Source organism: Eptatretus burgeri, chromosome 9, assembly GCF_056783735.1.
Source record: "Eptatretus burgeri isolate ZD-2024b chromosome 9, Ebu_testis_v1, whole genome shotgun sequence".
In the NCBI taxonomy this organism is placed as follows: Eukaryota; Metazoa; Chordata; class Myxini; order Myxiniformes; family Myxinidae; genus Eptatretus; species Eptatretus burgeri.
The window spans coordinates 12,354,402-12,372,563 of record NC_140969.1 but is presented as its reverse complement, the minus strand read 5'-3'; the positions used below and the strand labels follow the sequence as shown (position 1 = coordinate 12,372,563).

The following is an 18,162-nucleotide window of genomic DNA, read 5'->3' as shown; positions in this document are numbered from 1 at the left end:
GACTCGAGTGAGGATGCTCAAAACGCTTCCTTGTGGGATTCCACTTGAAATCTGTGACTCGAGTGAGGATGCTCAAAACGCTTCCTTGTAGGATTCCGCTTGAAATCTGCGACTCGAGTGAGGATGCTCAAAACGCTTCCTTGTAGGATTCCGCTTGAAATCTGCGAGTGGAGTGAGGATGCTCAAAACGCTTCCTTGTAGGATTCCCCTTGAAATATGCGACGAGAGTGAGGATGCTCAAAATGCTTCCTTGTAGGATTCCACTTGAAATCTGCGACTCGAGTGAGGATGCTCAAAACGCTTCCTTGTGGGATTCCACTTGAAATCTGCGATTAGAGTGAGGATGCTCAAAATGCTTCCTTGTGGGATTCCGCTTGAAATCTGCGACTCGAGTGAGGATGCTCAAAACGCTTCCTTGTGGGATTCCGCTTGAAATCTGCGACTCGAGTGAGGATGCTCAAAATGCTTCCTTGTGGGATTCCGCTTGAAATCTGCGATTAGAGTGAGGATGCTCAAAACGCTTCCTTGTAGGATTCCGCTTGAAATCTGCGACTTGAGTGAGGATGCTCAAAACGCTTCCTTGTGGGATTCCACTTGAAATCTGTGACTGGAGTGAGGATGCTCAAAACGCTTCCTTGTGGGATTCCGCTTGAAATCTGCGATTAGAGTGAGGATGCTCAAAACGCTTCCTTGTAGGATTCCGCTTGAAATCTGCGTTTAGAGTGAGGATGCTCAAAACGCTTATTTTGTGGAATTCCGCTTGAAATCTGCGACGAGAGTGAGGATGCTCAAAACGCTTCCTTGTGGGATTCCACTTGAAATCTGTGACTGGAGTGAGGATGCTCAAAACGCTTCCTTGTGGGATTCCGCTTGAAATCTGCGATTAGAGTGAGGATGCTCAAAACGCTTCCTTGTAGGATTCCGCTTGAAATCTGCGTTTAGAGTGAGGATGCTCAAAACGCTTATTTTGTGGAATTCCGCTTGAAATCTGCGACGAGAGTGAGGATGCTCAAAACGCTTCCTTGTAGGATTCCACTTGAAATCTGCGACTGGAGTGAGGATACTCAAAACGCTTATTTTGTGCAACACTTGTACATCCGTTTGCTTTCCCTCATCCAGCATTCCTCGTCCACTAATGACGTACGCAGAGTAACCGTGTGGTACATAAATTGCCCGGCGTGAACCCATGTTGGTAATCTGTAAGCAAGTAAAGTTATAACTTCGTAAGGTTATATTACTTGCGAAAATCGAAGATTTTTTCAAGTATATTGGTTGGTTGTGTGTGTTATTCTGTCGGTCCGTCTGTTTGTTTTTAATGTTTATCGCCTACAGGTCACAATTTTAAACCGATTTTTCACAAAACTTCACCGCGTGGTCGAGTTCGTCATAAGCAAGAAGTCTATTGGTTTTGAGGTCAAAAAGTCAACATAGCCCAGAGGTCAACTAATTTGTCAAATTTCAAAAATCCTCAATTTTTTTCCGATTGATTCGAAATTTCAACAGGATTTGCATATCAGGTCACTGAATTCAACTAACCACCAATTATTTTTGAGGTCAACACAGACCAAAAGGTGAGTATAGTCCAAAACGTTGACGTAGTCGTTTCTAAAATTGTCAATTTTCATCCATTTGACTTGAGATTTGTGGAGGATTTGTGTATTTTGTCACTTAAATCAACTACCAATTACTTTCAAGGTGAAGTTTGTTTTTTGGATTTCACAAGTATCAGGCTATGCATGACACCTTTCTTGTTTATTTATTTGTATGCAGCCTGTGGCTGTTTGGTTGCATCATTTTCTGGGGACGTGCCTGTGCTGCTGACCCAATGCCCCCCCTGAAACCAGTAAGCTGGTACTCATTTTGCTGACCTCACAAACATGACAGGCTGAGTCGACCCACCTGGCATTAATTCGGGCTTAGTCGACCCACCTGGCATTGATTCGGGACGGGTCGACCCACCTGGCGTTGATTCGGGCCGGGTCGACCCACCTGGCGTTGATTTGGGCCGGGTCGACCCACGTGGCGTTGATTCTGGCCGGGTCGACCCACCTGGCGTTGATTCGGGCCGGGTCGACCCACCTGGCGTTGATTTGGGCCGGGTCGACCCACCTGGCGTTGATTCTGGCCGGGTCGACCCACCTGGCGTTGATTCGGGCCGGGTCGACCCACCTGGCGTTGATTCGGGCCGGGTCGACCCACCTGGCGTTGATTCGGGCCGGGTCGACCCACCTGGCGTTGATTCGGGCCGGGTCGACCCACCTGGCGTTGATTCGGGCCGGGTCAACCCACCTGGCATAAATTAAATGGGCCGACAGACGACCATAATCACTCGAGACCATAATAATTTAAGCCAGCCACCTTAACCATTAAGTCAACACCAGGCTACTTGGTGATGTTCAGTGATGACTTGGATATGTATATTTGTGAGGGGATCTTGCATTTAGTCAAATGAATGGAGCAATTACCCCATGTGAAGATTGGCTGTTTTTCGAGCTATCGTGATTGGCTATTCCCCTGGATTGGCAGCGTGGTTATCCACTCGATGTCCAGATAGATTATTCTCCGGACAGACAGACATTAATGATCGTTGAAGTTGAAGATCAGCTGGTTTGTGGCGTTTGAAATTTGGAAAAATGAAAATAAATACAAATTATTTTCTTCTGCAGGTCTATGGATCAGCTGCTGCTCTGAATTGCCTTCAGACCTGGCGGCTAAAAGCTAGGAGGCAAATGGCCACCGTGGATTTGAAGGCCTGTGGCCATTTTTAGTGTTTGATGTGAGGAGCAGGGCACATTGTCAACAAGCAGGTTTCATGAAGTCGCTCCGCTACATCGTGAGCCACTGTTTGCAGGTGGTCATGAACGCAGCACAACATGAGACCGGCCGGAATGGCGGGATGCGCTCTGCCTTTCGCTTCCTTGGCTTTATTGTAAATGGACTCTTGCTCGTGGCACTTTCTCTGGGCTTGTTCACTCGGTGGGAGCACTCTGGGGATACCAATCTGCTGGTTATGTTTGTCATGGGCCTCGTTGTATTTTTGATCGCTTGCGTACTGTCCTACTACTTCTCTATGGAAAATGCTTGCACAAACATAGCCCATCTCGTGTTTGGCTTTCTCCTTGGATTTTTGGCTCTGGTTGACCAAGCGAACCTTATCGATGATAGCAAAGAGGAGGCATCTCGTTACCTTCTTTTGCTGAGTATTTTCACCAGGTCCATGCTCTCGATCAGTTCCCGCTTCTTTAGAGCGACACGTTTTGCTTCCACGTTGCTCCTGAGCACGGAATTTCTGGAGCTTGTGGGTTTTGGTGCAGCAAGCGCAGCATTGACAATGGAGCGGTGCTTTGATGTGTCACTCCTGCTCTGCGCTTTTGGATTGTGCCTCGCTGACCTTCGCATGAAGTCTCTCCTTGCGTTGCCCACCATGATTGGATTCAGTGTCATCTCGGTGCTCCTCTTCTTTCCCGCTTTGGACCTCAGCATCAACCCATTTGCGCTGGGATGCTTCTTTGGTCGCCTGCTCTGTGACCCTTTGATCGACCTGTTCTACTCTGGACTTACTGTGACTGAACGCTGGCATCCATATCTCCAGGTATCCAATCACTCCGTGGTTGCTTCAATGTTGTTATTTTGTGTCGATTTTATCATCATCCATTCCCATCAGATTCGATGATGCATTTTGGATCACTGCTTTGTTTTCCAGGGTCAAAGGCTCGTGGAGAAGCTGCAACATAAATTGTGCACACATACAAACAAATACATGAGACGACACTGGACTTGACCAGATGAACGCAGCCATTGAGCTTGGGGAAAGAGCCCTCTGGGTACCCGTGACGTTATCTTTATGACATCACTTTTCTGTCGCACCCAGCGGGGGCAATTAAGAAGGAATTTCCTCCTCCCCTGTAGGTCCCAATCCATGGGGTTTGTCCTGCTCTATCCTTTAAATGCTGATCTCCCAGACTAGCAAACTGTTGACCTCCCAGACTCGGAGCGGATGCTCCAACCAAAATGCCAAATTGCTTGTGGCGAGTAAAGTTACTGAAAGTGGAATTCCAAGGAAATTGTATTGAAGTTTGATAAATGTTGTTCGAAAAATGATGGCACACACTTTTGTTTAACATGAAGTGGGTGTTGCGGTGCGCCCGATAATATCGAGCACGCATGGCCTCGACTGCCTAAAGTCCTCTTCGCCCAGCATCGTGAACTGTGCCGAGCCGAGTCAAATCGTACTGTGCGGTGCAGGAGATTGTGTACATTTTCCCCTCATTATTTGCATCCTCATGCATTGCGCAGCAGATTTTGAGGCATCCAGCACTGCTATCTCTGTGGTGCAAAAAATATAGTTTAATCTTGCACAGTACCTGCTGAGGTCATCAGGTGACCACTGAGAGTAAAGTTGAGAGGTCACTTACTTGTTTCAATATCGAGTAATACGTGCTGAGATTTTTCACTCGTATGAGAGGTTGGTTGTTTGTCACAATGGGGGAAGTGACCTAACAAACCCTGCTTTCGACTCCCACAAAAAAAAAATTCCAATCTGATTTGCCTTTCGATACCAAGCAAATATAAATTGTCTTTGACCCCCTCATCTCAGTCTTTGACCCCCTCATCTTGCAGTGCGACGCGTCCTCGACCACCGTAACTTTTCATCGGGATTTATCGGTGCCATCCATTGAGATTATGAGTGGTAAGTGACCAACCATTCAAGCGAAGCGACGTCAAGGCCGTTTGTTCCCGGTACGTGAAACGCCCTGTAACCCGTACTTACAGAAAACAGATTTTTCTTTGAAACACCGGCTGCGTTTTCCATCCAATGATCGTGTGACTGTTAAGAAATTATCCATGGGTAGGTGTTCCGATGCCAAAAGTTTTGTTTCAATCGCTCAAGCGGTTGCGGAGAAAACGAATTTAAAAGCGACTGAAGGTGAAAAAATGAGGACGGAAGGAAAAAAAAAAGTGACGGCCTCGGCCGACGTTCCACAACATGGTCAAGGATGGTTTTGGATGCTTATTACCAATTTTGTAGGATGTTAAAGTAGAAGTATTGAAGCGATCTGAAAATGGTGAATGTGCTGTGGACATAGGATGCATTGTCGGTCTTACTGAATCCACATTGATGACGATCCGTGCAAATGCCGATAAAATCGAAGCAAGATGCAAAAGTGTTGCACCTTTTAAGAAGTGACAACAATAATAAGGCGTACACGAACAACCCTCATGGAAAACATGGCTGATGAGTACCTGGATTGAACACCAGAACCAACAAAATGTTGTTTCGATCTCTCTCCCGCTCCCTTTTACATTTTTTTTTCCTTCTGCCACCGAAAGAGCACGGATGTTGTGTTTTCACCCCCTGCCTGTCTCCCTGTGAGCAAGGTATCTCAAAAGGTTGCGGATGGATTCGGACGAAACTTGGTGGACGAGTTGGTTCGGTGCCGACAAGCCGATTCGATTTTGGTTGAGGTCCGAATCCAGATCCGGCCTATCGGTGGGGTAAAATGTAAACTGTTCAGCCCGGTGGAGGTATGCGTTTTACGGAGTGCTGTTCTAGTTTCTTCTGGGAAAATAGTTTTCGCGCAGCACGGAACACATCAACCACGTTTTTTTTTTTTTTTTTTTTTTTTTATACCTTGGTCGAGGCTCGTATGAGAGCTAACACACAACTCACAGCAAGGAGGCATGAGACAAGAGGGGCGGGAGTGGAAGGGACAAAACATTGGGGAACAGACACAGGTGAACTGTGGAAGGGAGAGGGATGGGGATGGGACGGGGAACATGGCGAGGGGAAGATGGACATTAAAGGGACTTTCAGGAAGGAAAGCAGGAGAATTGAAGGAAGTGGGCTTGGGTGGATTATCGGGGGTAGAAAAGATCGAGGATTTGGATGGGGGAAGATAAGAGGTGGTGGTGAACAGCTGTTTTGAAAGCCTGGAGGGAAGAATGGGAAAGAATAGAGTGAGGAAGTTTATTCCAAAGGCGGGAAAAAAGAGGAATGAAAGAGTGAAGATGAGCAGTGATTCGTGATTTTGGTAGTTTTACCAGAAGGGGGTTGTTTGCAGACCTTGAGCGCCCTGTGGAAATGTGGTTGGGACAAATCACAGAGAGAGCAGGGGGGGCAAGGCTGGAGAGGAGTCGGTAGAAGACAGAAAGACCACCGACCAACCTGCGGTGATTGAGTGAGAGGCCCAAAGACTCAGCTTCATTGCGGGAGATGCCAATGATCTTAAATGCCCTGGTTTCGACAGCGTGAAGTCGAGAAAGGTGGGAGGCAGGAGCACCAGCCCAGAGGGGAGAGCAGTACTCCATCAGGCTACGGACAAAAGCTTTGTAAGTGGTCAGGAGCTCAAGAGGGCCGAGGAAGGACTTTGCACGACGGAGGATTCCCAGTCGGCGACTGGCTTTTGAGGCAAGGTTGGAAATGTGACTTTCCCAGGAAAGGTCATGGCAGATAGTGAGACCCAGAAGCTTGAAAGAAAAGACTTCTTCCAGAGGATTGTTGAGAAAGTGGATGGGGGTTTTGTAAACGGTCCTTTCGAAGAGACATAGTGAGAGTGTGAGATTTGTCTGGATTGAAAGACATGTTCCACGTGTTGGACCAGTTTGTGATTTTATCCAGATCTGCAGTGAGCGAAGAAGCTGCTGCTTGCCGGTCTGAGGGATGACAGATGGTACGGCAGAGGGTGGAGTCATCGGCAAAGAGAAATAGAGGATTTTCCAGAGAGTCCGAGAGATCATTGATGAAAACCAGAAAAAGAACAGGGCCCAGAACGCTACCTTGAGGAACTCCAGCCTGCACAGGAAGAGGGGATGAAAGAACTCCATTTAGGGCCACACGTTGACTGCGACAGGAGAGGAAGTCTGCGAGCCATGAGTGGAGATGGCCTTGAATACCATGGGAAGAGAGTTTGGTGAGTAGGGCAGGGTGCCAGACTGTGTCAAAAGCACGTGATATGTCCAGGGATACGGCTCGGATTTCCTGTCTGGCATTGAGGACCTCCATCCATTGATGGGAGAGCAGTAGCAGCATATCCAGGGTAGAGTGACCTGGTCTGAAACCAAATTGATGATTGGAAATCAAGCCATTGGAGAAGAGGAAGGATTTCATGTCTGAAGCGATGATGGATTCCATAACCTTGCTGATGATTGGGAGAAGGCTGATTGGTCTATAGTTACAGGGATCTGTTTTTGCACCTTTTTTATGCAGGGCAGTGATGTTAGCAGATTTCCAAGCAGATGGCAGATGACCTTGGGCAAATGAGAGGGTGAATAGAACAGAGAGAGGGTGAGCAAGAGCAGAAGAGCAGGCTTTGAGGACACGTGGGCTGATGCCGTCTGGACCGGTTGCAGAATCTGACTCGAGGTTTGAAAGCAAGCTCTCCACCTTGTCAGGAGAAAAGGATACAGAGTCCAGGGACAGTTTGGTGCGACTGGGTAAAGTGGGTAGAGATAGTGATGGGTTTGGGACACAAGATTTAGCTGCAAACACCGAGTTTAGACATTCAGCTTTATCACGTGTGGAATCAGCAGTGCGGCCATTTGAGGTAAGGGAGGGGATGGAGGGGGAACATACACCAGAAACAGATTTGATTAAACGCCACCAGGATTTTGAGGAGGGAGAGAGGTTTGAGAGTTCAGACTTGAGATGAGAAAGATGTTGTTTTCTGGCTCTCCTGAGGGTAGATACACACTTGTTCCGAGCTTTGTGGAAAGAACTGAGATTGCCCTCAGTTGGGTTTGCTTTCCATGAGGCAAAGGCAAGTTGTTTCAGGACAACTGCCTCACCACAAGCTTCAGTAAACCAAGGGCGGGAGGAAGGGTAAGACAACTGAACACGAGAGGGGATAAATCTGTGCATGAGGGAGAGCAAGTTTCTTTGAAAGAATTCCCAGGATGAGTTGATGTTTGAGAAAGTAGTGATAGGAGACCAGTCTGTAAGTTTGATGGCTGCTCGGAGACCCTGCCAGTCGGCTTGAGTGAAATGCCAGACTCGACGGCGGTGAGGTGGTTCTCTGATAACAGCCAGAGAGATGTCCACTTTAACAAGGACGTGGTCAGAAGAACCAATTGGAGCGAAGGAAGAGCAGCAGATATTGTCAGGGAAATTTGTCAAAATCAGATCCAGAAGAGATGGAGTACCATTTGTTGAGATCCGTTGAGCGGGGAATTGCCGTATCTGAAACGTATGAAACGCATCGTGATTTTGAAGTTTTTGAAGCACTGTTCCATTTTATTGATGCAAGCAGGGCCTTGTTGCTGAACATATTCAGAGGATATGCAAGCAGCTGGACAGACATTTGACAGCACAAATCGTATGCACACCAGACTTTCTGACTTACCGTGTGGGTTATGATGGGGGTGAAGGGTGTATTAGCGATTTAAGTTTTGTTGAATGGCTTTGGAGGAACTTGTACATTTTGTTGCATGGAAGGATTGTGAACGACATCGTTTTTTTTTTTTTTTTTTTTTTTTTTTTGACATTTAAACGTGGTGACATTAACGATGAAGCACCAGACCAAATGATCGTGTACGTGCTCGCTGGTCATGAATTCATTACAGGCACACAAGATGCTGCGCCGTTTCTCCGTTCTCGTTCTCTTGCTGGCTGAGCTGTTATTTATCATCCTGTCAGCGTTCACCCTTGGCAACGTCAACCGCTGGTACATATTGCGTTTGCTCAGCATCATCGTATTCGGGATACTGTGGGTTACTTCTCACCTGGTCTTGGTCACCGCCCTATGGGCCTTTCACAATCGCCTCAACAACTGCTTGGGTGCATGTGCCTTGCTGCGCACTGGCAGCAAAAGCCTGGATGACGTGATGGCATCGCGAGGCATGCGCCAATACTGTCTTGTCGCAGAGCAGCTCGTGTTCGGCGCTCTGATCTTCACCATCCTCATGGCCGTCGTGTGCTGGCAGGTGGCCGATTTCTTCTCTCGTAGTCCATGTGCTTTTAACAAGTGATTTTGTTTTGGAGACATTACCAGCTTCGAGGTCTGCTAATCGTATCAGTAATAGGAGATAAATATTTACACATCTCAATGTGCTACAGATGTAACTCTGGTATAAAAAGGAACACTGTTGCTGTCTCTGTAGGCTGCCTTGTGATAAAGACTGTGCTTACAAAGCAATGGCGGCACTCATAATACTACAAACATGGCAGTGCCCATTATAATTTCCCACGCAAGACGTATACAGGTAGTGGACTAAAAAAAATGGAAACACCTGGGTAAATGAGGGACACCAAGCAATGACTTTCATACAGGTGTGGCCCATATGTTAATTCAGCAAGTAACATCCCAGCATGCTTCGGGTCATGTATAAAAATGCTGCTGCACAGGCCTGGTCCCTTCCCTTCGTGTGCAGCTTTTTTGACTGCTGGTTGCATCATTGGTTAGGGGCGTGGCTATGCCGCTGATTGCAGTGCCCCTATTACCAGAACACTGGTGCTCATTTTGCAGACCTCAGAAGGATGACAGGTTGAGTCAACCCCACCTGGTATTAATTCACCAGCTGAGTGGGATTTGAACTCAGGACCCAAGGATTCAAAGCCACCACCCTAACCGCTAAGCCACCACCAGGCTATACAGGCCTGGTTGCCTTATAAATATAGCGAGCATAGCTGCAAGAGGAGCCCCCACCAGCCTCAATGACCCCATCCACAGAGCATGTGTGGTCGCCCAATGGTTTGATGAGCGTGACATTCATGTCATCCAAATGACATGGCCTTCTCAGTCACCAGATCTGAACCCAATAAAGCATTTATGGGATATTCTGGAACGACGCCCGAGACAGCATTTTCAACCTCCATCAAACGTGTGCGTTGATTGACTTTCTTGTGGAAGAATGGTGCCACATCCCTCCTGCAGAATTCCAGACTGGTGGACTATTCCGCAGCCCATGCAGGCCACATCTGGTGGCCCAATGCCCTCTTCAGTGGCTTTACATTGGTGTCTCCATTTTTTTTGGTCCACTACCTGTGCATTTGTGCATATATATATATATATATATATATATATATATATATATATATATATATATATATATATATATATATATATATATATATATTTATAAATATATGTATGTAAGTGTTCGTCCCATGAGATGGAGTGAGTTTAATGAACTACCTGCTCACATTGTTACAGAATAGTAGTGTGTGTGTGCTATGACCATCTGTTTTCTTTTTTTAAAATTTAAACCCCAGGAGAAGAATGGGACATTCATTGCATTGTTCATGTTCATACTGCCCCTGGAGTCATTGGTGTTTGGACTTTTTCACGAGTTGGGAAGTTGCCTTGGTGGGACTTGCGTTGGCTACTCACTTATAATCCCAACCGCTTACTGCAGGTACTTTCTCAAGTGTTACTGAACCAGTGCTGGCTTTTTGAGCAATCAAGTGAATAACTCTTGATTGGGTGCTTTGTGTGTTGCTATTCCAGCCTTGTTGCTATCCTGCAAGCTTGGTTAAGCTTTGTTTTTGCAAAACATGTTAAATCATCACTTCTGTAAAAACAATTTTATTTTGCCAGCAACATATGTTGTAATTCTGTCGGTGTAAAACGTATAACCATACTTAGAGGCCCGTATCCTTCATAGAGATCCAGGGAGTATCAGGACAAGTTGTGAAAAGTTTCTGGGGTTAAACCAATCCTGGATGGATTCCCACTCCATCACAGGATACTCGACGGAAGGTGGCAGGAGTTTGTAATTTAACCAGTCGAAAACCCCTCTCCCAACCTCTCAAACACTCCCTCCCCCCTCCCCCCCCACTCCACTTCCAACCCTAATCTTTAACGTCCACGAACAAACAGTGCTGGCAGACGAGTCCTCCAGCTTAATGTCCTTGCAATGGATGGCGCGCACATTGATGCATCACACTGCATGCTAAACACCAGGGTGACAATGTATAGCTGGGCAGAGATCTGAACCCAAGCTGGACATCTTAAAGGCGCATGGCAGCTCCTTCCACCATTTTAATACATCTTGAGCTGGCTTTTTGAGCGAATTATCCAATTTCCAGTATTTAATGAAGCATAAAAGTTTCATTTAGTACTGATAAACGGAGTGGCTCGGTGGTTGGATGGATAAAGCCGAGCTGCATTGCGGTCACTGGTGTGGGTGTGATTCCGATGAATGCTTTGTAGAAATCTGCACTCCCAGCGATGGAGTGACGACCTTTCCAGGATGATCCAACCATTACACCACCCGGAGTCGGTGGTGCAATGGTTAGAGCATCTGCTTTAAGTCCGGGAGGTCGCTGGTTCCAGCTCTGGCTGAGTCGTATCAAAGACTTTAAAATGGTACGTGCTACTGACTTGCTCAACACCAAGCATTTCAAAAGGATAGAGGATGGACAAACAACCGTATATTGGCAACTATTGTGCAGGCTTGATTGGCCGAATGGCCTCCTGCATTAACGCTTCTTTTAAGGGAACTCATTATTATTATTATTATTATTATTATTATTATTATTATTATTATTATTATTATTATCATCATTACCTCCACCACCGAAGGTGAAGGAGGTTATGTTTTCACCACTTTCTGTCTCTGTTTGTTCGTTTACAGGATATCTCAAAAAAGTTGTGGACAGATTCAGACAAAATTGTGGACAGGTTTGGCGCGTGACAAGGACGAACTGATTAGATTTCGGTGAAAATCCGGATCCGGATCCGGCGACTAGAATTTTAAAAGTGATTCTTCACCATTGAGAGATTGGGCTGAAAAATGATATATTCGATATTTCAAAAAGTTGTGGATGGATTCGGATGAAACTTGGTGGACATGTTGGGTCTGTGAGAAGGAAGAATTGATTCGATTTTGGTGAAAATCCGAATCCTGATCTGGATACGAGAAGCGTTTAATTTTTAAGTGATTCTTCACCATTGAGAGATCGGGCCAAAAACGAGACATAACACGATATTTCAACAATGTATTGGGCCCGATATGTTCTCATGGATCAGGCATTATGTACTGGAGCTATGTGCTCCACCGAGTGCCCTTGTAGTTGTTATCATTACCAGCAGTGTACCCACCCAATGGTGGATCGTGTTCCATGCGTGCAACGTTTTCTTTTGACGCATCCCTTGATGTGGGCCGTGTGCAGGCAACAGACCACTGCCTTGATTGGTTGCGAAAATAAAAATAACCCGGGTTACATACATGAAGAAAAACCCGTGTACTGCCTCTGTGCACATATAATAAATACTTTTTTTTTTTGTAGCTCAGATAATTCAAATTACACTGGCAAAGCGGCCTGAAGCCTGAGGCCTATACATGTTGCCACCGTCACAAGGCCCGTGATGCCTGTCGGGCCCAACCTTTCGATATTTGATAATCCTTTGAACAGTTGCTTCAGTTGTTTTACACTGAACAGTCACTCCTTGTCGAGAGACAGCAGCAAGCTGGTGAGAGTGCCTTGAGGCTGTCAAGAAAATGTGCTCAACCACCACCATTGGAGTGACTGTCTTGCAAACACGTTCTGTTTTCTGTGTTGTTACCTCCTTTGTCCTTAAGTCTTTTTTTTCTTTTGCTTGATCCCAGCCCAGATAAGCAGCCAATGCCTCTGCCTCCTGAGCTTGTCGAGACGATCAATCTGCGAGCAACAACCATGTTGCATGCCATCCAGCGCTTCTTCGCACGCTACATGGTTGAAAACTTTGGTTGTGATTACAGTACGAGCGGAGTAAACTTGGACAACTTGCAGGGCAAACTGCGAACCTTTTTTGACCAACGCACAGATGATGGGGCTCGTCATGACACCTACATCCTGCATTACAGTGGGCACACGCACAACTCCGGGGAGTGGGCCTTGGCAGGTATGTACCACACATTTTCAATGAATGGTCCAGCGGATCGCCATAAAATACGACGCTGCATACTGGCGATTAGAACTGCTGGAAGAGATTGGGAAACTTGGCTGTTGCCGATTGCATTTGAGGTAAAGTTATTTAAGCTTTGAATCCACTGACCTTTTTTCATTTTTGGGAGCTTGTTGTCATAATTTAATCACCTCTAGATGTTTTGTCATTATTCGAGTAATCAGTCATTGTCTAGTTTGTAGTGACATGGTCGTTCTCTGGGGATGAACAGTGCTGTGAGGTGTGGTGGTTCCATCTCCGACTTATTTCCAGTTGTTCCTGGAGTTTGTCACGGGGTGTGTACTGGCCCCCACACTTTTCAGCACTTATATGGACTGGATATTGGGGAGGATGTTGGAGAGATCAAGTTGCGGTGCCTCGTTTGTGAATGTCAAGATCTCTGACATTGATTTCGCAGATGATTCAGCCAACCAGTCCAGAATGGCATCAGCCCTCATGTTTGAAAAACCTGCTGTGCTGCTCTTGCTCACCCTCTCTCTGTTCTCTTCACCCTCTCATTTTCTCAAGGTTGTCTGCCATCTGCTTAGAAATCGGCAAACCTTACCGCTCTGTATAAAAAGGTGCAAAAACTGATCCTTGCAGCAACTTCAGACCAATCGGCCTGCCCGCAATCATCAGCAAGGTCATAGAATCCATCATCGCTTCTGACATCAAATCCTTCCTTTTCTCCAATGGCCTGATTTCTGACCATCAATTTGGATTTAGACTCGGTCTAATCAACCCTGGACATGCGACTTACACTTTCCCAACAATGGATGGAGGTCCTAAATGCCAAACATTAGATCAGAGCCATCTCCCTTGACATACCGCGAGCTTTCGGTACGGTCTGGTATCCCGCCCCTGCTCACCAAACTCTTCTTGTGGTATCCAAGGCAATCTCCACTCATGGCTCCTGTACTTCTTATTCTGCTGCAGTCAATGCATGTCTCTTGATGGAATTCTCTCATCTCCTCTTCCTGTCCAGGTTGTAGTTCCTCAAGGCAGTGTTCCTGGCCCTGTACCTTTTCTGGTTTTCATCAATGATCTCTCATATTTGCCATAAAATCCTCTTTCTTTGTCTCTTTGCTGATGACTCCACCCTCTGCTGTGCCATCTCTCATCCCTCTGATCGGCAGGTGGCAGCCTCTTAACTCTGCAGACCTGGATAAAATCACAAGCTGGTCAAACATTTGGAAGATGTCTCTCAATCCTGACAAATCTCACACAGTCACTATGTCTCTCCAAAAGGACCATCTGGAACTCCCCCCCCCCCCAGTCTACTTTCTCAACAATCCCTTGAAGAAGTCCTTTCATTCAAGCTTCTGGGTCTCAGTATCTGCCATGATCATTCCTGGGAAAGCCACATTTCCAAGCTGGCCAACAAAGCCAGTCACTGACGGGGCATCCTTCGTCGTGCAAAGTCCTTCCTTGGCACACCTGAGCTTCTGACCACATACAAGGCTTTCCTCTGCAGCCTGATGGAGTAATGCTCTCCCCTCTGGGCTGCTGCTCCCTCCTCTCACCTTTCTTGGTTTCAAGCGGTAGAAACCAAAGCATTTAGGATCATTGGTATCTCCCGCGATGAGTCCGTCTTTGGGTCTCTCACTCTCTCACCGGAGGCAGGTCGGTGGTCTTTCTGTTTTCTACAGTCTCCTCTCCGGCCTTGCCCCCCCCCTTGCTCTGTCTGTGATCTGTCCCCCGTTTATTTCCTCAGGGTGCTTAAGGTCCGCCAAATACCCCCTTCTGGTGAAACTACCAAAATCAAGAAACACTGCTCACCTTCACTATTTCATTCCTCTTTTTTTTCCCCACCTCTGGAACAAACTCCCACACTCTTCAATCCCACTCCTCCCTCCAAGCCTTCAAAACAGCTGTTCACCACCATCTCATGTCTTCCCCCATCCAAAATCTTGATCTTTCCTACCCCGTTAATCCACCCCAAACCCACCTCCTTCAAATTCCCTGTTTTCCTTCCTCAAATCTCTGTTGTACCATCTTGTTTACCCCGTGTACCCCGCCCCATCCCTCTCCCTTACACAGATATCCCATTGTCTCTGTTCCCCATTATTTTCTGCTTCCTTCTCCCACCCCTCTTGTCGCCTACCTTGTTGAATGTTTGTGTATTAGCTCTTACACGAGCCTCATCTTGTTATACAATGAAAAAAAATATATTTGCAGAGACCCTGGATGTCCTTTTGGGGCCCCTCAAGGCACTGAATAAGGAGTCAGAGCCACCGGGATTATGGGTTTTTGGGGTCAAAACTAAGATCCAGGCTTTCTATGACATCTTGGTTGCTGCTGTCTTGTCTGTACCTGTTTGTGGTAAGGATGTTGAGGTCACTGAGAGATTCACTTACCTTGGCAGTGATATTCATGTCTCTGCTTGCTGTGAGCCAGAGTTCAGCAGACGTCTGGGTCGGGCCTGGGGAGTCATGGATTCACTGGATCATGGGGTGTGGCGCTGTCGGTTCCCATGCAGGAGGACAAGCGTCTGAGTCTTTAAGTCCTTCGTGCTTCCAGTGTTGCTTTACGGATGTGAGACTTGTAATGTGACCTGGGATCTGAGACGGAGACTTAACTCCTTCGTTACCAGGTCTCTTCAGAGCATCCTCGGCTATCGCTGGTCAGACTTTGTGTCCAACGAGCGTTTGTGGAGAGACTCAGATGAGATTCGTTTACTTGTCTTGTCCATGTGCGTCAGCTGTGGCTGTATGGACATGTGGCTCATTTTCGCCGGTAAGCAGGATCAAGATGACACTGATCCTGCTTACCAGAATCTTTCACCGAGGGAGCCTTGTGAGTGGAGGAGGCCAACAGGCTGACCATGTGCCTCGTGGTTGCGGCAGGTTGATCAACATCTCCAGGAGATGGGGATGGGCCAGGCATCTACCTGGGGGCTGGTTTGACGGAAGCCCCTGTAGTACCGGCGGAAAGTGGACGCAGCGACGTGCTGCTCCGGTGCATGCTACCATACCTGATCAGACCTTTCGTATGGAGAGAGATTGAGAGAGTGAGGTTCCTCAAGACTGAGAGACATTCCAGGTGTTTGAGGAGCTTGTGGGTTTTTTTCCCCAAGGTCTGAAGAGAGGGAAGAGGCTGCAGCTTGCCTGCCTGAAGGATGAGGGATGTTACATAACAGCAGAGGGTGGAGTCGTCAGAAAATAGTGTCCGACGAGCGTTTGATTTTCCAGTCAGAGAGATCGTTGATGAAGATGAGGAATATTCTTCCTCAAAATCCTTTTGACGAAATTCAGTCATTGAAACTCCTGGGTCTCGTTATCAGCCATGGTCTCTCTTGGGCAAACTACATTTCAAACTTGGTCTCCAAAGACAGCCACTGACTGGGAATCCTCCCTCGTCAAAGTCTTTCTATTGGCACACCTGAACTCCGATCCACCTACAAGGCCTTCTTCCGCAGCTTTATGGAGTCCAGGTATCCCTCGGTTAATGAAGGGGTTAAGTACCTTTATAACCTCTCATTATGTAACCTTTGTTGTTTTCCATCATTTCTGAAGGGAAAATTACTCTTGGTTTCCTAACCGTAATGTTTTGGTCCAAAAGCAAAGCCATATGTTTGGTATAACGATGGTTTGCATTGCAAGTGACATAACATGATTATTTCCCTAATATTAGAGACAGTAACACAATAATAAAGTAAATTTAGTTGTGACACTTACCAAAACAATCTTGAGTCCAAGTTTCTGTACAGAAGGTGGCTGGTGTGGAGGTGGTGGAGGAGGTGGTTATTTTTAACCTTTTCATTCTGAGAAGTTGATTATATACAAGCCTTCTGGAAAGTTAATCACCCCAATGAAAAGTTAATCGGTGGAAAAACCTATCGTACGTATCATCGCCACGGCTGTGACATTGCACGATCACCATGACACTGTGATGGTTCCTTCGTTGCAGCAAATGAAGACCTTCGTTGTGCGATGAATAGTCTGAAACGAAACCATTAGTTGTGACGAACCTTCATTAAGTAGGGGATACCTGTACTGCTCGTTACTATTGGCTGGCTCACCCTTCAGGACTGGCACCGCTGCCTCACACCTTGATGCCATGGAAACCAAGGCCTTCAAGGTAATTGGAATCTCCCATGCTGAAGCTGAGTCTATGGGCCTTTGATGACAGGGTAGAAAAATATCATTGATGACAACAGTGGAGTTAAAAGACAAGATCGAGGGAGACTTGGACAACCAATGAGTGTGGGGAGGCATGGGGAGCAGGAAAGGACGCTTGGGGTGGAGAAGATGGATACAGGAGGAAACTCTCAGAAGGAAAAATGGGAAAGTTGGATTTGGATGGGGGACGATAAGAGGTGGTGGTGAATATTCCCATTGATGACAGGTCAGTGGTCTCTGTCTTCTGTCGCCTCCTCTCTGGTCTTGCACCCTCTGCTGTTTCTGTGCTTTGTCACCCCCCCTTCCCCCCCCCCCACTCCACTCCCGGTTTCTGCAGGGTACACGTGGTCTACCATCAACCCTCTTCTGGTGAACCTACCTAAAATCCAGGATCACTGCTCACCGGCACCCATTCGTTCCTCTTTTTTTTTTTTTCCCCACCTGTGGAGCCAAGTTCAACATTTTCTTCAATATCATTCTTCCCTCCAGGTCTTCAAGACAACTGTTCACTGCCATTTCAGACCATCCCCAATCCAAAACCATGATATTTTTTCTCCCCTCGTTTACCTCCCCTCACCCTAATCCCTCCTCTTTCCAACTTTCCCGTTTTTTCCCTTTTGAGAGTTTCCTTCTGGATCCATCTTTTCCACCCCAGCATCCTTTCCTGCTCCCCATTCCTCCCCACACTAATTGGTTGTCCAAGTCTCCCTCGATCTTGTCTTTTAACTCCGCTGTTGGTGTTTCACCTCCTCTCTCCACTGTTCCTTTTGGCCTGTGAACACCTTGATCTGTTCATTGTATTATCTCTTCCACGAGACTTGACTATGCATACAATTTTTTTTGAAAGGACTGGGTGCAGACCACTGCCTTGGGGCACGTCAGCCTTAACTGGGAGTGGGGATGAAAGGATTATGTTGACAGCCACACATTGGCTTCGAGAGTAGAGGAAGTCATGAGTGTGTATTACTGGAAAGTATGTTTACAGAGAGCGAAGAGTTGGGGGTCACAAGATTTGGAAGCAAACACAGAATTGAGGCATTCAGCCTTCTCATGAGAATAGTTGGCTGTGGTGCTATTTGAAGAGAGCGAATGGATGAAAGGGGAGCATACACCAGAGACAGACTCAACAAGGCCCACCATGTTTTTGAGGAGGGAGACAAGTTTGAAAGTTCAATCTT

At 46.7% G+C, this 18,162-nt stretch overlaps 1 protein-coding gene across 2 annotated transcripts in view; it reads left to right on the top strand.

Annotated features, from left to right (window-relative positions):
- TMEM168 (transmembrane protein 168) overlaps positions 1 to 18,162 on the top strand; it is a 28,802-nt gene that overhangs the window by 6,809 nt on the left and 3,831 nt on the right. Inside the window, exons 2-5 of one of the 2 annotated variants that reach the window (XM_085894108.1) lie at positions 2,667 to 3,592; positions 8,560 to 8,919; positions 10,208 to 10,350; positions 12,547 to 12,821. In XM_085894108.1, the coding sequence (XP_085750234.1) occupies positions 2,813 to 3,592; positions 8,560 to 8,919; positions 10,208 to 10,350; positions 12,547 to 12,821 (1,558 nt within the window). In that variant the 5' untranslated portion in view covers positions 2,667 to 2,812. The remainder of the gene's footprint in view (positions 1 to 2,666; positions 3,593 to 8,559; positions 8,920 to 10,207; positions 10,351 to 12,546; positions 12,822 to 18,162) is intronic. The other variant, XM_085894109.1, reaches the window with a different exon arrangement.